The 25629-nt window shown below is 42.5% G+C and overlaps 1 protein-coding gene across 2 annotated transcripts in view; it reads left to right on the top strand.

Moving 5' to 3' along the window:
• KCNQ4 (potassium voltage-gated channel subfamily Q member 4) overlaps positions 1-25629 on the top strand; it is a 336458-nt gene that overhangs the window by 198627 nt on the left and 112202 nt on the right. For both annotated transcript variants that reach the window (XM_073571818.1, XM_073571809.1), the window contains exon 3: positions 16799-16925. In XM_073571818.1, the coding sequence (XP_073427919.1) occupies positions 16799-16925 (127 nt within the window). The remainder of the gene's footprint in view (positions 1-16798; positions 16926-25629) is intronic.

Genomic DNA, 25629 nt, shown 5'->3' with positions numbered 1-25629 from the left:
ATTCTTTACCAAAGTATTACTTCACTCTGGGTTATATATAGTGCCATTACACCCATGTCTTTGCATCACAGATTCCCTTGAAGGTGAGAATGAGGAGTGGCGTTGACAGCGGGAGATGATTTGACATCTAATAATGATAGTATATACATCATTTAAACACATCTAAGAATCAAAATTGAATCCTGCTCATTGAGCCAGACTGATTGACCTGAGTGACAACATGTTTGTTAGTCTTTTCAGTGAAAAAAACTTAATTTGGGAGAGATGTAAAGGTGGCCTTGTTTTAGTAACTGAATATCCCTGTTATGGCTTGTCTGGTATTGTTCTTCAGTTCAATATACCGTAGTTTGCATTTTTCTCTTTGACTTTCTTCTTTTTATTAATTAATCTTTGCTGTTCTGCTCTACGCAATCCCGCTTAGTATAATTTGTATTCTACTTCTAGCCCCCCCTTTTCTCTGTCCCAAACGGCTGACGTCAGGACTACTCACTCCGGAGACAAAGTCTAAATTAAGAAGTCCTTGTGTCTCTCCTTTGATTAATCGCAGTTGTCTTTGTTTGTGGAAAGGTGCTAGAGATAGCATTGGACACATTGCTGATGTTTAGGAAACCAGACCCACCCTGAACTGTCAGATCAATAGTTTGAAAGAATGTGATCAGTGTCACTTACTTGTCCGTCATAACACAGAATATCCTGATATTCCGAAAAATAGTCTTTTTTTTTGGTTAAGGAAGGAGGACATGACCTTATAATGTTATCACTCTAGCAAAACTATTTTGACCCTTATTAAAGCTTTTACCTGAGAGATATAAAACAGAATACACATGAACAATAGGATTAAGACATTTTTTTCACCATACAGGAATAATTCAGACACCTTTCATGTTGTTCATTATTAAATGATGTTAAGCATTTATATGGCAAACATTCGCATGTAACAGAAATAACGATTTACACCTAATGTGTTATCTTCATCAGGTTCTGGTAGCTTCAAGCTTCAGACTGGAAAAAAAGTATTTCTGTTCCGCAAACCTGAGTTTGGGGAAAACTCTCGGGAGCATAGTTTTTGCAAACTACAATTACGTTAAAAAGCTGCAAGTGATTGTGCTGAGACAAGGTATTCGTAAATTAGAAATAGCTTCTAAAACTATAATAAAGAAAGAAAATTACAAGAGAACATTCCAGTTGAGTGTCTGGGCCAAATAGTTATCGTTTGGATTCCAAAGAATTCTATATAGGCTGTGAAGAGCTTAGGCTGGGTTCACATCACGCTAGGTGCCATCCGTTTAACGGATCCGTTACTAAGCAGCACTAACGTAATGTAACGGATTCGTTAACGCGGCCATTGCCGTCCATTATCGTAACGCATCTTAATGCATGTCAAAATCGGCATGCGTTAGCGATGGTGCGTTACTTTGTGATGCACCCTCAAACGCGGTCTACCGCGTTTTCGGGTACGTTAGGTCTAACGCACAGCGAACGGATGTGTTCACTGTGCATAGACCTCTATTACTAACGCATGCCAACGCAATGCTACTATGAGTTAGCACATGCATTAACGCGATCGTACAAAAAAAAAGATTTTGTGCATCAGCATTAGCGCATCCTTTTAACGGATCCATTAACCCCTTCCTGACATCTGACGTACTATCCTGTCCATGGGACCCGGGCCCCTATTCCCATGGACGGGATAGTAACTCATAGCGATCAGCGGCGCTCACGGGTGCAGCGCCGCTGATCGCGGCTGAGTGTCAGCTGATTACCACAGCTGACACCCAGCAATATGTGTCTGGGGCGGTCACGGACCGCCCCCGGCACGTTAACCCCTGGCAAACTGCGATCAAACACGATCTCAGTTTACCGGGAGTTTAGGGAAGCATTGGCAGGGAGGGGGCTCCCTCTGTGCTTCCCTGCGACCCCCGCAGCAGCGCGATGTGCAGCCCTGCTGCGGGGGCCTCCTTTCCTGCAGGTCCCTGGATCCAATATGGCGGCGGGGGCCTGCAGGGAGCCGGCTTCCTCACTGCCTGCAAAGCGCATGCATGAGGAAGCCTTCTGCAGTGCCTGTGTCAGATCACTGATCTGTCACAGCGATCTGTGATGTGTCAGATCAGCGATCTCACACATGACAGTGATGTCCCCCCGGGACAGTGTAATAAAGTTAAAACAAAAAAAAAAGTGTAAAAATAATTTAAAAAAATACGCTAAATAAATTAAAAAAAAAAAAATATTCCCTAATAAATTCATTTTTTGGAAATAAAAAAAACCAAAACAAAAAAAGTACACATATTTAGTATCGCCACGTCCGAAATGACCCGCCCTATAAAACTGCCCCATTAGTTAACCCCTTTAGCGAACCCCTTAAAAAATAAAAATAAAAAACAAAGCAAAAAATAATGCTTTATTATCATACCGCCGAACAAAAAGTGCAATAACGCGTGATCAAAAAGACAGATATACTGTAAATAACCATGGTACCGCTGAAAACATCATCTTGTCCCTCAAAAAATGAGCTGCAACACAGCGTCATCAGCGAAAAAATAAAAAAGTTCTAACTCGCAGAATAAAGCGATGCAAAAATAATTATTTTTTATATAAAATTATTTTCATTGCATAAAAGCTCCAAAACATAAAAAAATGACAAATGAGGTATCACTGTAATCGTACTGACCCGAAGAATAAAACCGCCTTATCAATTTTACAGCACGCGGAACTGTGTAAGCGCACCCCCCCAAAGAAATTCTTGAAATGCTGGTTTTTGTTCATTCTGCTTCCCAAAAATCAGAATAAAAAGCGATCAAAAAATGTCACGTACCCGAAAATGGTACCAATAAAAACATCAACTCGTCCTGCAAAAAATAAGACCTCACATGACTTGGTGGGTCAAAATATGGAAAAATTATAGCTCTCAAAACGTGGTGATGCAAAAACTATTTTTACAATAAAAAGCTTCTTTTAGCGTATTACAAATGCCAAACATAAAAACCCACCATAACTGGTAAATCAAACCCCCCTTTATCACCCCCTTAGTTAGGGAAAAATGATAAAATTAAAAAAATGTATTTATTTCCATTTTCCCATTAGGGTTAGGGCTAGGGTTAGGGCTAGGGTTAGGGTTAGGGCTGAGATTAGGGTTAGGGGTGTGTTGGGGTTAGGGGTGTGTTGGAGTTAGGGTTGGAGTTAGAATTGGGGGGTTTCCATTGTTTGGGCACATCAGGTGCTCTCCAAACGCAACATGGCGTCTGATCTCAATTCCAGTCAAATGGTGCTCCTTCCCTTCCAAGCTCTGCCATGCGCCCAAACAGTGTTCTACTCACACATATGGGGTATCAGCCTACTCAGGACAAATTGCAAAACAACGATTGGGGTCCAATTTCTGCTGTTACTCTTAGGAAAATAAAAAATTGGGGGCAAAAATATCATTTTTGTGGAAAAAAAAATATGATTTTTTTATTTTCACACCCAGACGTTATAAACTTCTGTGAAACACTTGGGGGTTCAAAGTGCTCACCACACATCTAGATAAGTTCCGTGGGGGGTCTAGTTTCCAAAATGGGGTCAATTGTGGGGGAGTTTCAACAGTTTAGGCACATCAGAGGCTCTCCAAACGCGACATGACACCCGCAGACCATTCCATCAAAGTCTACCTTCCAAAACGTCACTACTTCCCTTCCAAGCCCCGACGTGTCCCCATACAGTAGTTTTCTCCCACATATGGGGTATCAGCATACTCAGGACAAATTGGACAACAACTTTTGTGGTCCAATTTCTCCTGTTACCCTTGGGAAAATAAAGAAATTGGGGACTAAAAGATCATGTTAGTGGAAAAAATATGATTTTTTTATTTTGACGCTCGAGCGTCATAAACTTCTTTGAAGCACTGGGGGGGTTCAAAGTGCTCATCACACATCTAGATCAGTTCCTTAAGGGGTCTAGTTTCCAAAATGGGGTCACATGTGGGGGGGTTTCCACTGTTTAGGTACATCAGGGGCTCTCCAAAAGCAACATGACACCCGCAGACCATTCCATCAAAGTCTGCATTCCAAAACGTCACTACTTCCCTTCCGAGCCCCGACGTGTACCCATACAGTAGCTTTCTCCCACATATGGGGTATCAGCGTACTCAGGACAAATTGGAGAACAACTTTTGGGGTCTAATTTCTCCTGTTACCCTTGGGAAAATAAAAAAAATGGGGACTAAAAGATCATGTTTGTGGAAAAAATATGATTTTTTTATTTTGACGCCCAGGCGTTATAAACTTCTGTGAAGCCCTTGGGGGTTCAAAGTGCTCACCACACAACTAGTTAAGTTCCTCCGGGGTCTAGTTTCCAAAATGGTGTCATTTGTGGGGGGGTTTCCACTGTTTAGGCACATCAGGGGCTTTCCAAACGCGGCATGGCGTCCAATCCCATTTCCAGCCAAAAAAAGTCAAATGGCGCTGCTTCCCTTCCGAGCTCTGCCATACCATGTGGGGTATCAGCGTACTCAGGACAGATTGCACAATAACTTTTAGGGTCCTGTTACCCTTGGGAAAATAAAAATTGGTGAAAAAATATGATTTTTTAATTGTACGTCTGTACATTATAAACTTCTGTGAAGCCCTTGTGGGTTCAAAGTTCTTACCACATATCTAGATAACTTCCTTGGGGGTCTAGTTTCCAAAATGGGGTCACTTGTCGGGGGTTTCCACTGTTTAGGCACATCAGGGGCTCTCCAAACGTGACATGGCGTCCGATCTTAATTCCAGCCAATTTTGCATTGAAAAAGTCAAACGGCGCTCCTTCCCTTCTGAGCTCTTGTTTTACCAAATCAAGTTAATGAGGGCGAACACGCCCTTACTTACGAAGCGCTCACTAACATACAAGTTAGGCACACTGGAAACAGTTTTATGGTAAAACAAAGTATTTTATTTATATATATATATATATATATATATATATATATATATATATATATAAATAGCATTTTTAAGCATGAATTAAATGATATATAGTGACTATCAGAGTCATGTCATAAACATGTAACAAATTACATAGGAATGAATAAGCATTAATACATCACCGGATATTACAGCTTCACTCCTGAATCGGAGGGACCTCGATTCAGTGAGGAGGGGAATTCCGGGAAAAACACTTCAGACAGTCAGCACGTCTGCTTCGCCCGTCTGAAAAGTCCCTCCCCACTGAGACAATCCCCGTCTTTTTATACCTTATGTAAATTTACCAGCACATGCGTAGTTAATATAACTGTTCACGCTAGCGCAGTCGCAGTTCAGTTATCTCGAACATTCCAGCACGTGATCAGCTCGTGTGATCATGCGCAGTTAACCTGTTTCCCAAAAGTCCATATTAGTTATTTTGTTCTTTTTCAAGGACATACATCCAGCTAAAACCAGAATTTCCCACTTATGAGAGAGCAATTATGAACTCAAATAACTGTATTCTTCTTCTGCACAGATAAGTTTATACCAAGTCAAAACTTGTGCTCATAAATTACACAATACAAACCATATTGATCACCTAGTCTATTGATCTGGATGCCTATCTAGATATCACTCACACTCATTCTTATCACATTTGTATCACAATCGGTCCTTGATCAATTGGTTTATTTGTTTCTGTAGGCATCATGAGCACTTTTGGTTTCCTAAAGAACAATTTATAGGCTATGAAACAATTCCACACAGATGATAGAATTATTAAGATAGCCATTGCCAATACCAATTTAACATTTGCTCTGCAGAAAAAGAATATCCCAGAAAAATATCATACCAATGATATGATGTGGCATCTGTTATGACAGAGCTCATTCTTAACAATTTTCCCCGCTACTATAGTTGTACTTATAATATATTGCTGTAAACTTTTATTAAGCATTGCTATATATTACTTGATTACTGATCATATCCAAAGTAACATCGCATGATAAATCATATATTCTATTTTTGTATCTATATATGGGCCATTAAATCGAGGCATCCAATAATACAAATTTTCTGGTACCCCTAATATCAATGGGGCCACTACATATCTACACATTACATCTGATTTGGTAACATTACATACATAATTTAGTCCAGTACAATATATATCATTGCAAACCATTTTGGAGGATTGTATTGAACACGGTCCTCCTCACTTCTTCATTAAATTAAATTTGTTAGTAACATTCTGTAAATTCAGCATAATAGTGTCTATCCCAACCTGCATGCTAACTGGCTGCCATATTGTAGGCATCCGCTTATCTTGCAAAGTCAATACATCTTCAAGATCATTTATTTCAACCTTTCCAGTATCCGTGTGAAACGTATATATAGATTGGTATCTCCTTTGATTTCGGGGCTCCAGCACAGAAAGTTCCATCAATCACAATATTTAGAAAGTAACACCTTTGATTTGCTTCACAAATAAAATTATCTTGATTCCTGGATTTGGTCGAATTGACCCATCCCCATCGTTTCATTCCTTTTCCGGTATTCGTCACCTTTTTCCCCAACGTCCGAGCGTCACTTTAAGGAACTGCCAAATTCACGATGCCAAGGATTCCAAGGGTTGTCAGCAGTTTTTGATTCTAAAATAAAACCAAAACAGCATCATTCCCGCACATAACATTTTTCTTGGGGAAGGTATTCCCATTTTTTCCACTTTCCACTCCTGGTCTCTTTGTGAGTAGGGTTCTGTCTTTTCCTACTACAATAACCTCAGCCAGAAAATGTTGCCCTTGTGAATTCTGAACCCAAAGTTTTGCTCCCACATTAGTCACGTTGGTAGAACCAAAGCCTCTATCCCCCTTACTGTAAGCTCAGTAGGGGCAGTTCCTTCCTGTACTTGAGCCAAGTGTATAGGAATCAAGAGTAACTGAGCTGTTCTTTGTCATTTTTCAATTATCAGGGGCTCATTTCCTACATTAATCATAATAACTTTAATTCCTCCCTTATAATGTGAATCTATTCTACTCCTCCCACCACTACTGCTCCCTTTAAAACGAAACTAGATCTGGTAGCAATTTGCCCAAAAAGTCCTGTAGGAATTTTACATCCCCATCTTGTAGGGATTGTACTTACTTTTCCTGGCATTGTTGACACTACTTCTGTAACATACAAATCTAATCCAGCAGCCACTGGAGCAGCTCGATAAGGAGCCTGTGCCTCTTTTTGTAACTTCCAGTAAATCAATGTGTCAACATGTACTTCATTTATACTCAAATTAGGTGTCAGCATCCTCATGAGTGGTGTCATGGAGTCAGTAACAGGCCTATAGTCAATAATCTGCAGAGTCTCACTGAGATTATCTCTCCATTGTCCATATGAATCTGATTGTGTAATTTTCCTCAGTGTGGATTTAAATAATCCATTCATTCTTTCAATTAGACCAACCGCTTGTGAGTAATAGGGCATATGACATACACAATATGGCATATGACATACCCAGTCTATATTGTGTTGTAAAGCATAATCTTTCACTTATTGTCTTGTAAAGTGAGACCCATTGTCTGTCTGTACTTGCAAAGGAGTACCATAGTATTGTGTGATCAGTTTTAGTATTCTCAAAGTACTCCATTAGGTGGCTGATTTACATGGAAATCCCACCACCAGTCTTGAATATGTGTCTGCAGCTGTACAAATATATTTACATTGTCTACTCTCAGGGAGTGGCCCCGCAAAGTCCATCTGCCAAATCTGGGCGGGTAATTGTCCCCTTCCTATGTGTCCCATAACAGTGTGTGGTACTTCTCTTCTTTGTGAATGTTGACATACGGGACATTATGCAATTACTTGCTTAATGATATTCAGTGTTAAGGGCACTCCTCTCTCCTGTGCCCACCTGTAAGTGGCTTTTTCTCCCGAATGTCCACGTTTTGGTGCACCCCAAACGACTGTACCTTGCAACCATGTTTCTTTCTCCTTATCAGACTTAGTATTCTGAAACTTGTTCATGTTTCAAAGCCAAAAAAACATAATTCAGCATATTGACTGCTTTTCCATTTTCTTTTCCAGTATTTATTCTGAGCAACTTTTACTGCAGTTTTTTTTTCAGCTACATTCTGATAATGTTCTAACTTGTCTTTTAACAACCAGGTGTTACATTCTAACACCACTTTCTGCTCTCCTACTTCTGTTATCTTTTGTTCTAACTGAGAGCATTTCTCCTGCATGTTAATCTTCCGCTCATGCATAACACGGTAAGCACTGAGCAGAATCCACATGCGCTGTCCTAAAGACACTACATCACCTGCCTTAGCAGGGACACCCCTGAGTACATCAACAACATCATTGTGTTAACTGCATCACCTGCATTTGCAGGGACACCCCTGAGTACATCAACAACATCAGTGTGTTAACTGCATCACCTGCCTTTGCAGGGACACCCCTGAGTACATCAACAACATCAGTGTGTTAACTGCATCACCTGCCTTTGCAGGGACACCCCTGAGTACATCAACAACATCAGTGTGTTAACTGCATCACTTGCCTTTGCAGGGACACCCTCGAGTAACTTAGCAACATCGAGGGGTTAACTGCATCACCTGCCTTTGCAGGGACACCCTCGAGTAACTTAACAACATCGAGGGGTTAACTGCATCACCTGCCTTTGCAGGGACACCCTCGAGTAACTTAACAACATCGAGGGGTTAACTGCATCACCTGCCTTTGCAGGGATCCCCATGAGTACACTAACAACATCATGGGGCTCCGAGCCCTTGAGATTATTATCCTATGCCTCTGCAAGTCCAGTACTCCCCAATTCATGCACTATTATATCATACAGAGCTTCGGTCCAGCCAGGAACCTCCGGTTACTTCTCAACTTTCTCTTTATTACTTTGCCTGAACATTGTAACAAAAATTTGTCAAAATGCCAAATGCTGATTTTTTTTGCACAAAGAAATCTTAACTAATATTCCGTATTTTGACAAAAACAGAATTTCAAAATTATATTCAGGCAAAAAGTTATTTAGGATTTTCAAAAATTGGCTTTCTGCCAAAAAGACGCAAATCTATCACAACTTTACAATTATCACTTGTCCAGACTATGCAATACCAAAAAACCTTCCTAGTTACAACTACAAAAATCTTTTTACTCAAAAGCCTGAAATTTGAAAAATCCTGCCGACTACGCCAACATGCAAGGTAGGCACACTGGAAACAGTTTTATGGTAAAACAAAGTATTTTATTTATATATATATAATAGCATTTTTAAGCATGAATTAAATGATATATAGTGACTATCAGAGTCATGTCATAAACATGTAACAAATTACATAGGAATGAATAAGCATTAATACATCACCGGATATTACAGCTTCACTCCTCAATCGGAGGGACCTCGATTCAGTGAGGAGGGGAATTCCGGGAAAAACATCAAGACAGTCAGCACGTCTGCTTCTCCTGTCTGAAAAGTCCCTCCCCACTGAGACAATCCCCGTCTTTTTATACCTTATGTAAATTTACCAGCACATGCGTAGTTAATATAACTGTTCACGCTAGCGCAGTCGCAGTTTAGTTATCTCGAACATTCCAGCATGTGATCAGCTCGTGTGGTCATGCGCAGTTAACCTGTTTCCCAAAAGTCCTTATCAGTTATTTTGTTCTTTTTCAAGGACATACATCCAGCTAAAACCAGAATTTCCCACTTATGAGAGAGCAATTATGAACTCAAATAACCGTATTCTTCTTCTGCACAGATAAGTTTATACCCAGTCAAAACTCGTGCTCACAAATCTAATATATAAAGCGCAAGTGTGTGTATGTATGTATGTGTGTATGTATGTGTGTATGTCCGGGATTGGCATCCGCACCGTCGCAGCTACAGCCACAAAATTTGGCACAGTCACATGTCTGGACTACGAGAGTGTCCTAAGCTATGTTGTGAGGCGAAATTTTAACCCCGCGAGTTCCAATTCACCAATTTTGCCCCTATCTACATAATAGGGAAAAAGTGTATGTGTATCAAGCCCCGCCCCTCATTATGATGTCATAATGGTTGCCATGGCGACGCTGATGTCATCATAGGTTGCAAGCCCTGCCGCTCATTATGATGTCATAATGGTTGACTATGGGATGCAGGATGTGTGATGGGTATATGGGCACTGGACTATGGGATGGAGGATATGTATAGCGGGTGTATGGGCACGGGACTAGGGATGGCGGATATGTATGATTGGTATATGGGCACGGGACTATTGGATGGAGGGTATGTATGATGGGTATATGGGCATGGGACTATGAGATGAAGGATGTGTGATGGGTATATGGGCACTCGACTATGGGATGGAGAATATGTATGATGGGTATATGGGCATGGGACTATGGGATGGAGAATATGTATGATGGGTATATGGGCATGGGACTATGGGATGGAGGATGTGTGATGGGTATATGGGCACTCGACTATGGGATGGAGGATATGTATGATGGGTATATGGGCACGGGCCTATGGAATCGTGGATATGTATGATGGGTATATGGGCACGGGACTATGGGATGGAGGATAATTATAATTTGATATAACTAACCACAGTTAGTTACTATACCCTGGCAGCGCCGGTCTCTTCAGCTAGTTACACAATATAAACCATATTGATCACCTAGTCTATTGATCAGGATACCTATCTAGATATCACACACTCATTCTTATCACATTTGTATCACAGCTCTGCCTTGCGCCGAAACAGTGGTTCCCCTCCACATATCATGTTTCAGCGTACTCAGGACAAACTGCACAATAACTTTTGCAGTCCAACTTCTCCTGTTACCCTTGGTAAAATAAAAAAAATTGGACCTGAAGTAATTTTTTTGTTAAAAAAAGTTAAATGTTCATTTTTTTTAAACATTCAAAAAATTCCTGTGAAGCACCTGAAGGGTTAATAAACTTCTTGAATCTGGTTTTGAGCACCTTGAGGGGTGCAGTTTTTAGAATGGTGTCACTTTTGGGTATTTTCTATCATATAGACCCCTCAAAGTGACTTCAAGTGTGATGTGGTCCGTAAAAATAAAATGGTGTTGCAAAAATGAGAAATCGCTGGTCAAATTTTAACCCTTATAACTTCCTAACAAAAAAAAATTTTGGTTCCAAAATTGTGCTGATGTAAAGTAAACATGTGGGAAATGTTACTTATTAAGTTTATTGTGTGCCGTATCTCTGTGATTTAAGGGCATAAAAATTCAAAGTTGGAAAATTGCGAAATTTTCAACATTTTCACTAAATTTCAGTTTTTTTCACAAATAAACGCAAGTTATTTGAATGAAATTTTACCACTAACATGAAGTACAATATGTCACGAGAAACCAATGTCAGAATCATCGGGATCCATGGAAGCATTCTAGAGTTATTACCTCATAAAGGGACAGTGGTCAGAGTTGTAAAAATTGGCCCGGTCATGAACATGCAAACCACCCTTGGGGGTAAAGGGGTTAAACTGATGGCACTAACGCGATGTGAATCTAGCCTTAGAGGGAGCTAACAAAAGGGGATTGCGAGGAATGGTATGTAGTGTCTCAGCTTGTACAGCGGTGCAATCATGAAGGAATATTATAATTCACACTTAATGATTATATAATGGAAGTTTGCTTTTAGAGTAAACCTGTGTCCTGTAAATATTTCTTAATGTTTGATAGCTAGCAGCTGTGTCTGCCAAGTTGCTCTGGTCTAACAAGTCAACTGAGACAATCTGAAAGTGAGCTTATGTATCCCTGCTTACAACATTCTAGAATTGTTTGGGAAAGATAAGCAAGAAAGCAAATAAGAAACAAGTTTATTCAAGTTATGACCAAATGATATGACTTAAGACCCCGTTACACACAATGATATTGTGAACGATATAGTAGCAACGTCACCAGTTTGGTGATGTTGCAGCGATGTCGAAACGACATCGTTGCGTGTGACAGGTAGCAACAATCAACGATCAGTTGGCTGATCGTTAATCGTTGCCTAATGGTCTGGGCCATAAATCTATTGTTGGTCTCCCGCTGGGCAGCACACATCGCTGCGTGTGACAGCGAGAGACCAACGATCAGCGAGCTCCCAGCGCCATACAGCAGACGCTGGGAGCTGGTATCCAGGTAAACAGCGAGTAAGTAAGAGCCGCGCGGCGCTTAGATACCTGCTGTTTACCCTGGATATCAGCATGCTCACTGGTCCTGATCGGGTATCCAGGGTAAACAGCGGGTAACTAAGAGCCGCGCGGCGCTTAGTTACCCGCTGTTTACCCTGGATACCAGCGTACTCGCTGGTCCTGATCGCTGGTGAATCTGCCTATGTGACTACTCACCAGCGATCAGCTATGTCCCAGCGATCCCATCCACGCCGTATTGTTGGTGGGATCGCTGGGACTTTGAAGCGTGTAACAGGGCCCTTACTCTGGTGTTAGCTTTCATTAATCTAGTCTTTACCCAGTTACTAAATTCAAGTAATGCTATGACCTCCCCGGTGCCACTAGTACCCAGTTGTACATGGAGCTGCCAATAGCTAGGAAACCACCTTCAAAGGCACTTAATTGCCATATGTGGCTTCTGTGTCATTAATTTTCAGTATATCAAAGGCCTCTTGGGTAGATGGGTACATACAAGTGCTTCTCACAAAATTAGAATATCATCAAAAATTTTATTTATTTCAGTTCTTTAATACAAAAAGCGAATCTCATATATTATATAGAGTCATTACAAACAGAGTGATGTATTTGAAGTGTTTATTTCTGTCCTAGAACAAATTGTTCCTGAATTTCCAGTTGGCACTGCTGGCAGGGCTGTGGAGTCGGTAAGCCAAACCTGCGACTCCGACTCCGACTCCTCAATTTCCCTTACACCGACTCCAACTCCGACTCCGACTCCACGACTCCGACTTCGACTCCCACACATATTGCTTATATTTAAGTGAAAAATTTATTGTAGTACAATGTGAACCTCAGACATTTAATCATTTTTATGATCCAATAATCAAGATATTTAGATAGAACAGAATATATATTGGTGTACTACCCGGTTTTCATTCTTTTTGGTACAGATACGATATGGATAGACAGATATGGATAAATGGATAGATAGAGCAGATTTCTAATTTGCTTTTGCTATTGAAAACATTATCTATGAGCTCAAAAACCTTTCAGGTGATGCAGTTTTTTAAAAAGATGATCAGCTTTTGCAGCTGAAAAACGTATCCTCAAAAAACACAGGAAAAACGTTGTGTGTGAATGTAGCCTTAGATCAGGAATATAACAGCCATTTATAGGACATTTCATAACTTTCCCAAACTCCTATGAAAAAATATTCAGCACATCCTGCATTGAATTACTGTACCCAATTTATTATATATTTTAGGAGTCGGAGTCGGTCCATTTTATACCGACTCCAACTCCGACTCCACCAAAATGAGCACCGACTCCGACTCCACGACTCCGACTCCGACTCCACAGCCCTGACTGCTGGGTGAAAAGCAATGGTGACAATGTTCTTACGGTGCGCCCATTCTCACAGCAGACAACAAGCCTCACCCTTAGAGCTGCATGACATCTCTCCAGGGGTGTTGCATAGAAAGTGATTGCAAGATAAAAACTATTGGAATAAAAAGCAGCAATATAACCTGTACAGAAAAGTCGTCACAACGGAAATTCTTCTTTTCACCAGTTTGTTTCTCTCAGAACATCATTGGTGGCAGAGCTTACATGGAAAATGAGATATCCAGGGAGATGGAGATAGAGAGGGGACTGACAGCCCCTGAGTCCACCGTACAGATATTCTCAAAGCACACTGACAAGTAGGACGCCTGTGCCTAGATCAGATGCCTTCCGGTTTTACTTTTTTGCTTTTTTAATCCTAAATTGAAAAACAAAGAAAGATACAATTTACACTGTAATACATATGTATTACATTGTCTACTGAAACTTAATCTTAAAAGAAAAGAATCATAGGCCTTTCATCATTCAGTAATTGTGAATTTCACACTGTTTATTATCAAAAGAATAAGCCGCTCATTACTACGCCCCCAAAAATTATCAGTTTCTAATTCCTACACCCAAGAAATGATCAGTTACTTATTACATGATCCAAATAACATCAGACTTTTTATTCACTTTGAAAAATTCTCACGGTGATCTGCTGTGAAGACACAGGTTGAACTGAGGTGACCTCATCACTGGCATTTTCCCACGGTCTTGAGGTCACCGCAATTCAGCCCGGCTGGGAACGCATCTTCAGTGATGCATCTCATTTACCTGTGGTGCTCAACATGGACGGTCGCATCCTGGCACCCTCCGGGTTGAAAATTAATTCTCCCCAAGACATGGATTACGGCGTGGGACAGAACGACAGACAGGTATGGTATATTGTTGTTTTTTTATTTTAGTTTTATTACAGGAGATCGAGGGCTTCGGTGAAATTAGGCAAGGTTGTAAGTATGGTTTAATTAAAATTATTAAAGGAGTCTGAGTCATTTTTTCAATTAAAGGACTTTATTCTGGGTGTCTGTGTTTTCTTACAATGTGACTATGGGGTTAGTAATGAGGGTGTGGTGTTATTGACACCTCTCCATTACTAACCTCGGGGCTTGTTATCACCTGACAATACAAAGGTGACATCAGTCCCCCCAACTATCACCCCACTTGCCACCGCTACAGGGCAAGTGGGAAGAGCCTGGCAAAGTGCCAGAATTGATGCATCTAATAGATGTGCCTTTTCTGGGCAGCTGTGGGCTGCTGTTTTTAGACTGGGGGGCCTATATCAGTGGCCCCTTACAAGCCAGAGAATACCAGCCCCCAGCTGTGAGCGTTTAGCAAGGCTGGTTGTCAAAAATGGGGAAACTCCATGCCGCTTTTTAAAATTATTTATTTAAATAATTAAAAAAACAGCATGGATACCCCTCTGTTCTTGATAACCAACCTTGCTGAAACTGACAGCTGAGAGTTGCAGCCCACAACTGTAAGTTTTGCCAGACTGGTTATAGAAAATAGAGGGAACCCACAATGGGTTTTTCATTCATTTAGTTATAGCGCAGGTGGCGGGTGAGGTTATCACCCGCTCCTGCTTTCACTGTTCTTAGCGGCAGCAGGTGTAGGTTCATGGGAGTAATAGTCCCAAAAGCCCCCAAATGCTGTCATCGTTCTGACTTTATTATAACACTCATCATTATCCCCTGCTCTCAACGATCGCCGGCAGAGCAAGGGAGAATGATGAGAGCCGTCTTCAGCACCCGCCACTGGGGAACAGCGCTTATTGTAGTGCTTCTTCCTCGGCGGTCGTCTGTGTGGTACTAATGCAGCACACGGTTGCCACACCTGTGCCGCATGTATTCCACTCACGGATACGGATATCTGTGGTACCGGTTTTTCCGGTACCGGAAATAAATGAACATGTGAAAGAGACCTAATAAAGTATTGTTTCATTTATAGATAGCTTTAATGCAAATTTATATTACACGCTGTTAGGACTCATTCAAGCGGTTCATCACATTGCAGCAAGTACTGCATGCAGCTTCTCATCCACTTTTCTCAACAGAATATTCCATTAATCAATATCGAGGAATGTATTAAGCGCACCACATCTGCACGTAGTTTGTGATCTCCTTTTAAACATAGAATAAAGTAGCCCAGCACATATGGTTAGTAAAAAGATACAAATCATCATTATTTCATATGCACAGCATTACAAAAGGCATGACATCATGATTACTTGCATTCTCACACAGGCAAAGCATTTGGAACATCAGTTCTTTTCTAAGCCTACTTTTCACCAACTGGACATGGTGGACTACCTCAATCAATATTCTACCAACAGAACATTGAAAGGAAAGAATGAGAACCTAATCAGCACATGACCAGTAGTATACAAATCGCAGTCACGGGTCGAATCTGCTAGCAAAACTGAATCCTAGCACAGTTTATATTACACGCTGTTAAGATTCAGCAATTTGCACTTGGCCGTACAATCCCTTTAATCTCAAAGCTTTTCATAAAAAAAAATCATTTTTGTAGGTGGATTGTGCTTATTTTGACAGTCTTCTGACATTCAAACAGATTGTTGATGAAGTGCTGAAATACAAGGCTCTACCAGGATCTGATGTCTGTTGTCACTGATAAGTGGTGTCTAGCAGAAGTTTATATCTATCTGTTAAATTCAGCCTTAAGGCCCCGTTACACATAACGATGTCCCAGCGATCCCACCAACGATCCGACATGGATGGGATCGCTGGGACATCGTTAGGCTGCCCCTCCAGCGATCAGGACCAGCGAGCAAGCTGGTTTCTAATGTAAACAGGTACCCGCTGTTACCTTGGATACCTGCTGTTACCTTGGAAACCGGCGTACACGCTGGTTTCGAAGGTAAACAATGGGTATTAAGAGCTGCGCGGCTCCTGGATACCCATTGTTTACTTTGGAAACCAGCGTGTACGCCGGTTTCCAAGGTAAACAGCGGGTATCCAAGAGCCGCAGCTCCTGGATACCCGATGTTTACATTAGAAACCAGCGTCGCTGATCGCTGGTCTCTCGCTGCCACTCGCAGCAATGCGTGCTGGCCAGCGGGAGACCAGCGATCAAAAAATGGCTCAGGCCGATCGAGCGCGATCAGCGATACTTGGCAGGGGGGCCGGTCGCTGATCCCATGTCATACACAGCAATCTCGCTGGCGAGATCGCTGTGGCGTCACAAAATCAGCGATCTCGCTAGCGAAATCGCTGTCTGTGACAGGGCCTTTATATGCATGACATTGGAAGAATTGTAAGAGTTATATCCTCTAAACATGAAAAATAATAGGGTCTATTATTGCAGCTACAGTTCTTTTGTTTAACATTTACATTATGTTTTCATCAGGAATTTGTGATGATTGTGGTGTTTGGCATGGAGTATGTGATCCGAATTTGGTCTGCCGGGTGTTGCTGTCGTTACAGAGGATGGAAGGGACGTCTGAGATTTGCAAGGAAACCTTTCTGTGTTATCGGTAAGAAGCTCACTATTACCCTTTAACCTACAGGAATCAGATCATGTCCTTTTAGCTCTTCATCCTTAAATGTATCTGATCTAACACTGGCCAGGCAATTTTATACACTCTTGATTTCTCCATATACCTGTTTCACAGAAGTTGCAGATTTGTACCTTTCCATTCTTCTTTTGTGTGGCTCCAGATGTTATAATCCCTAAGGGACAAAGACTTTTTCCTCTCTCCATCTTCCCCGTCAGCAGAACAGCTGCAGAATGAGTTTTGTCTCCCATTGTAGTAGTGTTGGAGAACATGGAGATGTGGTTTAATGGAAGATATTGCAGAGCCAGCATTCTCATGGCTAATAGATGAATTATGTAAGAGAAAAAGGCTGATCAGCAAATTTTAAACAATAAGCGTCACAACGTCTTTGTACTATGAGAGCACAGTACCACAAAGCAGTGTCCTTATCGTCAATCCCACAGGTAAACACTGTGAACACCACGCACAAAAATTATGTACAGCCTGCCTGATACCTGTTTCAAAAAGCTGGGTGGCAGCCAGTGTAATCACAATTAGAAGCTTCACAGATGTCCTCAGGATCCTGAATGATCAAACGTTTTTATAATTCCTGGTACATCTTACTTTACCACAAACAAAATGTTCTTTGGCATTTTTGGTTATTTTGTGGATTTTTACCAATTTTTGACTTTTTTTTCTGAATGTGATGTTTTCCCATAAGCTTCTATGTAGGAAAAAAAAGCGTGGGAAAAAAGCTCCAACAAAAAAAAGAGAGAGTAAAAAGGTTGTAAAAATGCATACAAAACATGGTGTTTTTACCAGCTAAAAAATGCTTCAAAATCCCTTCATACACATTAGATCAATGTCTTCCAAATGTGCCAATTATCGACATGTTCAGCCGACAGTCTCTGACAGCGGCATTTAATGTGCGTCATTCCACACATCCATCAGCGCACCTGTGACGTAATCGCAGGGTGCCAATGGGTTGTCATTACAGCCAGAAGCGTGGTGAAGACCTCCAAGCTTGTCATGGCAGTTCTCCTGTGAAAGCCAATGTTTAGCTGGCATTCATAGGAGACCATGATTTTCACTATACATAGCAGTGCTGATACACTGCTATGTATAGTACAAGCGATCTGAGACTAGAAGCCTTCTGCATTTGGGTTTTTTTATGCAATACAGGAGGAGTGCACTACTGGGCTTGTTGAGGGCAGAACAGTGGCTCAGTACTTAGGAGCTCTGGGTTCAAATCCCACCTGTGACGCTTGTAAACGTCACTTCTCATGAGGAAGGGGAGTCAAGAGGTCCGGGATCAAATGCCAAGACAGTTCGTCACAAACAGAAGTGCAAGACAAAAGACTAAACAGGTCACAGTCTGAGGTCAGAATTCCGGGGAGGTAGTGGATCAAGACAAAGAGGCTAGGCAAACGGATGATCAAAGCCAAGGTCCATGTTCGGGCAGCAAAAGATCAGAATAACAAAGCATTAGAGAAAGGCTCACACGCACCACCGAGCTAAAGCTATGATTGGCAGTCTTCTGACCACTTTCAGTCAGCTAAATAGCCAGGCGATCACCCTGAAAGAGTGACACCTGGAGGAAACGCAGCAGGTCTGACCTGACTGAACTGCTTGGCAAGCCTATAATAATACTGACAGCCCAGCAAACCCCTCCATACTATAGGGCGGCACGCCCCCCCTATCCATAGGGTGGCTGAGCAAGGCCATATAAGCAAACCCAATAAATATTTTGCCCAAGCCAAGTCCTCCTGGAAATATTTGGTGTTGTACCAGGAGAGCAATAATGGCTCTCTTTACGATCCTTGAACCTAACAAATGGCTTTGTAACCCCTTCCTGATATATTTGACCTTTAATATAAAAGTTTAGTCATAGTTTGCTTGCGATTATAACTGCTCAGGGTGGTGCAGCTGGGTAGGAAATGTAATAAATCGCTTGAGATCCAAAGTCTCCTGTGTGAATGAAGCATTACTGAGCAGTTACATCCACTGCTCTATTAACTGTCAATAGGAGTTATAGCCATTTAATGCAGCAGTGATTACACATGCTCACTAACACTGGCACAGTGAATGTTGGGCCCCTACTTCATGAGAACAGCAGCCAACCCACAGCAATCATACATTTACTTTGTGGATAGGTGATAATTATTGTTTATGGAATTACCCCTTTTAAGGTATTTTTCACATGTATGATATAGATTTCTATAAATGAGTGCTTCAAACCTCTGCCAGGTCTAATGATGTCCTCTTTTTGACAATACACAGTAATAATGTTCTTTTGTGCCTGTACAGTAATAATGCCCCCTATTATTCCACGACACAGTAATATTGACCCCCTTTATGACCCAATATAATACAGTTGGTCACATTTGTGCTTCCTAATAAGTAACAATGATCCCATAAAATGGTAAAAACAATCCTAAAGTTTTCAGTAGCAAATGAGGCACAGGACGCCAGAGGGTTTGACTGGTTTTGGGATTACAAACACTGATGGAAAATGCCATCCAAAGTACTGCCATACCAGGAAGACCTGAAGCGACAGTGAGCTTGATTAGGAGCACCATCTCTAACTACTGTATGTTTTTGGCCCTTGAGTTCAAGTGGGAGTCACAGGAGACTTCAAAAATCCAAAACTTTGGAAGTGAACATTTTACTGTTAGAAATGAATCAAGCTGTTGTTATCTGAAGATTTCGCCCTTAGTGAGTAAGCTCCTGTGTGCACCGTTCGTTCTAGTCTTTGGAAAATACAAAAAAGACTATGAATTATATATTGAACTGACTTGCATAATCAATAAAAGGCTTAATACAAAAACACATTTACTCCAGGTCACAAAGGTGCATTGCGTTTAGCTCTTTTTACTTCGCTGTGATGTGCGCAATGAAATAGGGATCGTTTGTCCCCGAAGGGCTATTCACATGGTCTCACACCACACATTAAATATGCTGAAGGCAGCATTTTTAGATTATTGCGTTCGGCATGGTAAGCGGAGTGGTGAACTGAACAACTGAAATCTTTTCACATTCATTGACTCTGTCCTATTCTATAGCGTACAGTCAATACTTGTATGGGATGAATAGCCTTAACTTGCTGCAATGTACAATTTTATGGCTTTGATATATAGTCTAGACAAGCGTTAAACATTTATATATACTGAAGTCCTGCACAGGAACTATTGCTACCTAAATTACCAACAAGTTCTATATTCATCTCTTTTGTACAGATGATCACATGTACAGGAAATTATCCCACAGCGTCCCAACTAAGTATATGGTAGCGTGATATCTGCATGTATGGTATAGTAGTCCTGGCCAGCTTGTGCACAATGTACAGTTGTGTTCAGCTCATTGTCACCCCTGAATATTAAAGGGAACCGGGCAGCATGAAAATACATTCAAAATCACGGGCATCATGTTATAGAGCAGCAGGAGCTGAGCAGAATGTGGTATAGTTTTCTGAGAAAAGATTCAGTTTGATTTGTGTTTTAATCATTTAAGCCTACAGGTACAGTGGGCAATCGTATCAGTGACTGACAGCTTTCTTTGTATAAGTGTGCTTAAAGAGATAGCTGTCAGTCACTGATAGGACCGGCCACTGGACCAAAAATCCCAGAAAGAGCAGAGGATTCAATGCTTAAAACACAAATTATGCATAATCTTTTCTCACAAATCTGTATATGAATCAACTAAGTAGTAGAAACAACAAGGCACTCAAAAATCAATAAGTCCGTGGATGGTGCACAAGTAGGGTATCCAGCCCTTTGTATAAATAATAATGAACTTGGCACTCAAAATAGTGAACAAGAAAGTTCCATTTATTGGCATCCAGATAAAGTTTACTCTAAACGTTTTCGGTCCAACATCAGACCTTCATCAGAGAATTTCTTAAGAATGCTGTTAGAACATATATAAGAAAAAACAGAAATATAATTAAATATCATTTGATGCACTATAAACAGAAAAAAAAAAGAAAAACAAACATAATCTGTCAAGTCAGCGTATTTTATGGCTTGGACCCTGTAGACTGATCCACAAGAGTATGCATTCTGTAGTTTTTCTGTGAAAAATACATATATGTATGACTCGGTATTAAGGAAAAAAACAACCATTACTGCATTAGTGAAGGCAATGGTGCTCATAAAAAGAAAGCATTTTCTAAGTAGAGAAAGGATATAAGTGCTCCAAAATATATAGACAGGCCAGTACACCAGTAGAAGTGGAGGGGGCCGTAGGAGGGCAATAACCCAGCAGCAGGACCGCTACCTCCGCCTTTGTGCAAGTAGGAACAGGAGGAGCACTGCCAGAGCCCTGCAAAATGACCTCCAGCAGGCCACAAATGTGCATCTGTCTGAACACATGGTTAGAAACCGACTCCATGAGGATGGTCTGAGGGCCCGACGTCCACAGATGGGGGTTGTGCTCACAGCCCATCACCATGCAGGACGCTTGGTATTTGCCACAGAACACCAGGATTGGCAAATTCGCCACAGGCGCCCTGTGCCCTTCACAGATGAATGCAGGTTCACACTGAGCACATGTGACAGACGTGACAGAGTCTGGAAACGCCATGGAGAGCGATCTGCTGCCTGCAACATCCTTCAGAATGACCGGTTTGGCAGTGGGTCAGTAATGGTGTGGGGTGGCATTTCTTTGGAGGGCCGCACAGCCCTCCATGTGCTCACCAGAGGTAGCCTGACTGCCATTAGGTACCGAGATGAGATCCTCAGATCCCTTGTGAGATCATATGCTGGTGCAGTTGACCCTGGGTTCCTCCTAATGCAGGACAATGCCAGACCTCATGTGGCTGGAGTGTGTCAGCAGTTCCTGCAAGATGAAGGCATTGAAGCTATGGACTGGCCCGCCCATTTCTCAGACCTGAATCCGATTGAGCACATCTGGGACATCATGTCTCGCTCCATACACCAACGTCACGTTGCACCACAGAGTGTCCAGGAGTTGGCGGATGCTTTAGTCCAGGTCTGGGAGGAGATCCCTCAAGAAACCATCCGCCACCTCATCAGGAGCATGCCCAGGCGTTGTAGGTAGGTCATACAGGCACGTGGAGGCCACACACACTACTGAACATCTTTTCCTTGTCATGAGGCATTTCCACTGACGTTGGATCAGCCTGTAATTTGATTTTCCACTTTGATTTTGAGTATCATTCCAAATCCAGACCTCCATGGGATATTCATTTGATTTTCATTGATAATTGTTGTGTTTAATTGTTCTGAACACATTCCACTATGCAGTGAATAACAATTTGCAACTGGAATGTAATGTCACATGTGACTGGATACACCGCCTCCAGCAGGGCGAATTTCTATAACACCCGTGAACCTGGATACACCGCCTCGAGCAGGGCGAATTTAAACAGAGTTAAGGGAAACACCTGGGAAACCGTTACAATGGAGGGCCCTGCAATAGGGAACAGGGACGTGGAGACCTTCTACACTACCCTGAGTCAGTGTCCCTACACTCCTGACGATCCCTAGGCAGGTTCCGCACCTGGCGACGAGCTGGATACCTCAAATCCCTAGCTCGCCCTGCACCTATCCCTTTCTAGTGAATTGGACTGTGCAGAAACTAATACCACCACTGCACTAATACACAAGGAAAGTCACAAACAGGGAAAAACACCACTTAGCTTTGCTCTGTTGCTATTGCTCCCAGCAACAGAGTACAACACGAAAGTTCAGCTTCATCCCTGAAGCTCGACACCTGAATTCAGCTTCCGCCTGAAGCTATTACACCAGAGCTCCCCTGAGCTGCCAGGAACTCCTCTCTGTGGTTCCTGCCTTCTCCAGACTTGGTTGGAAATGAGCAATATCACCAAAAGTCAGTGAGACCACCTGCTACTCCTTTATAGGTAGCAGCCAGGGAATCACACCTGCTTCATTATCATGTGCAATAACACTAGCGGCCTCTGGGGACAACTAAACTAAAGTAACCAGAGTGTAATGACCCTAACGGCCACCGGGGGCAAAACTAGAACTAAAACAACCACAGTGTAATGACCCTAATGGCCACTGGGGACAAAACTAACTTTAAGCAAACAGCTTAAAGGAAAAAAAGGTGCAAAATCTGTCATAATCCAACCTGGATCATGACATGGAATATTTCATTCAGAGAGATCTAGGATGTGGTATTTTAGTGCTCCCTTTAATTTTTTTTGAGCAGTATATATATATATATATATATATATATATGTCATACTGAGCAGTACGAGAACAAGCAAAAATAACAAAGTAAAGCATTTCCATTGCATGAATTAAGGAAATCTGGTAGTAAGATGAATCCCCCCAAAGTGCAAATATGGACGTGCAGATCTTTGGCAACTTGACATTTTTCATCTGTTGCTGCTCCTGAGAAATTAGTGTTTTCATTAATATCAGGTGTTAAGTGCCATGGGTGTGACAGAGCACTTTTCAAACCTTTCCATCCTGATGATTTTCCACACCCAGCACCTTCCTCTTCAGCTTAATCGATTGCCCACCGTTGTCACGTTGGCACCTTGGCAGGTTGGCGCGAGTGAGGAGGTTGTGGCCTCACTGTGCCACAAACCAGACTATCCTGGAAGGGGTGTGACTAGGACAGCTGCCTCGATCTTCGCCGGAGCCTCTGATGGTGAGGTCAGGCTTGTGCGGCTGGTAGCTGCCAGGTGCCACTACAGGGTGGTGTCTGGCTGTGGCTGCTGATCCCACTGGGGAACAGGATGCTAGGAGAGGTGCAGGCAACAGGCACAACTGGCAGACAGGCAGGAGAGCACGGCAGGCACGGCTGGTACTCTGGCAGGCGGGCACGGCTGAGATACTGGCAGGCGGGCATGGCTGAGACACTGGCAGGCGGGCACAGCAGTTCGCAGCAAGAGGTTCAGCAGCAGAAGCAGAACGAAGCAGAACCGCAGGAGTGCGGCGCACAGGCAGAGCCGCAAGAGTACAGAGCACGGGCAGAGTCGCAAGAGTACGGAGCATGCAGAGTCGCAAGAGTGCGGAGCATGGGCAGAGCTGCAAGAGTATGGAGCAGGCAGAGGAGCAAGAGTGCGGAGCACGGGCAGAGTCGCAATAGTACGGAGCAGGCAGAGCCGCAAGAGTACCGAGCACAGGCAGAGCCACAAGAGTGCGGAGCAGAGGCAGACAGAGAGGACACAAGGAAAGACTCAGCAGGGAAAGGAGCCACAGACAAAGAGACCGAGTGACAGAGCTAGGACTGAGTTCAGACAAGGTAATGGTACGAGACAAGGTACAGGAACAAAGACACAGGGAGCCGGATATACTGCCTCCTGGAGGGCAGAGCAGACAGGTGTGAGACAAGGCGAGGAACAAGGAGACAGAGACCAAGATATACTGCCTCCTAGAGGGTGGACAGGACAGTGTTGTGAGTTCATTTTCCCCTTCACTACTGAGGCCCGAGGAACTCCCTCTTCTGGTGAAGAAAGGTAGTGAGCCTGATTGTCAAACACCTGGGGCTGATGATGATGACTGGCTGAGTGGAGTTAATGACTGGATATAAGGCTGCCGACGCCCTTCTGGCCTGTGGGTGATTTCTCTGTGGACTTCTAGGAAACCAGTCTGATTCCTGCTCATCTAAAGCTAAGATTTCTGCTTTGCCTTTTTGCATTAGTGTTTTGTTTTCCTTGCTTTTCTGGATTCTGCCATTCCCTGCTGGGGTGAGCTGAATCTACTTTTGCCTGTTGCTCTGTCTTCAGAATATTCCTGAGTACTGACATAGCTTTTTTGAAGCCTAGCGTCTTCAGGGCCTTTTTTACTGTCAGTTTGTTGGCTCTTATTTTCATAGGGGTTTTCACGGATTGCAGACAGCAGCCTTCCTGTCCTTTCCTATCTAAGCTAGCGTGGGCCCCATCTTTGCTCAGTCTATCTTTCTGTCTGTGTTTTGTTCTTTCTTCTTGCTTCACCGTCATTATATGTGGGGGGCTGCCTTTTACTTTGGGGTCTGCTCTGGGGCAGTTTAGATTTCCCTTTCTGTCTTTAGGCTATGTAGTCCTCCGGCTGTGATCGAGGGGCCTAGGGCATCGTAGGAGCCCCCCACGGCTACTGCTAGTTGTGTTGATAGGTTCAGGGGTCTGCAATCCGATAGCTGTCAACTTCTCTGGTTTTCTGGACTTAGCTAGCATTTCTATTTTTGCCTCCTACGGTGACTCAATCATAACAGAATCACCCGCCATACTGCAGATTCTAGGGTACTCAATAGCAGGAAAGAATTGTAAAAAAAAAAAAAAAAAAAGTGTGTATATTTTTTCCTCTATATCTCTGAGGCCGTAGGGGGAATTTTTTTTTTCTCTCAATGGAGATAAAGCAATTGTCTGATCATGTGGAGCAGCTCGCTGCGGAAGTGCGGGGAATTTCCGCCTACCTTGCTCATTCACATGCTGCTGAACCAAAGATTCCTACACCTGATGTATTTTTTGGGGATCGGTCTAAATTTTTGAATTTCAAAAATAATTGTAAATTATTTTTTGCCTTGAAGCCTAACTCGTCAGGGAGCTCCGCGCAGCAGGTTAAAATTGTCATCTCTTTGCTGCGTGGCGATCCCCAGGATTGGGCGTTTTCTTTGAAACCAGATGATCCTATTCTGACTAATGTGAACGCATTTTTTCAGGCCTAGGGGTTGTTGTATGACGAACCTAATGCCATTGATCAGGCTGAAAGGACCCTGCTGGCATTGAACCATG

Source organism: Dendrobates tinctorius, unplaced genomic scaffold (assembly GCF_039654945.1).
Source record: "Dendrobates tinctorius isolate UK_male_01 unplaced genomic scaffold, ASM3965494v1 ptg000007l, whole genome shotgun sequence".
Lineage (NCBI taxonomy): Eukaryota > Metazoa > Chordata > Amphibia > Anura > Dendrobatidae > Dendrobates > Dendrobates tinctorius.
This window is presented reverse-complemented; position numbering and strand designations above follow the sequence as displayed.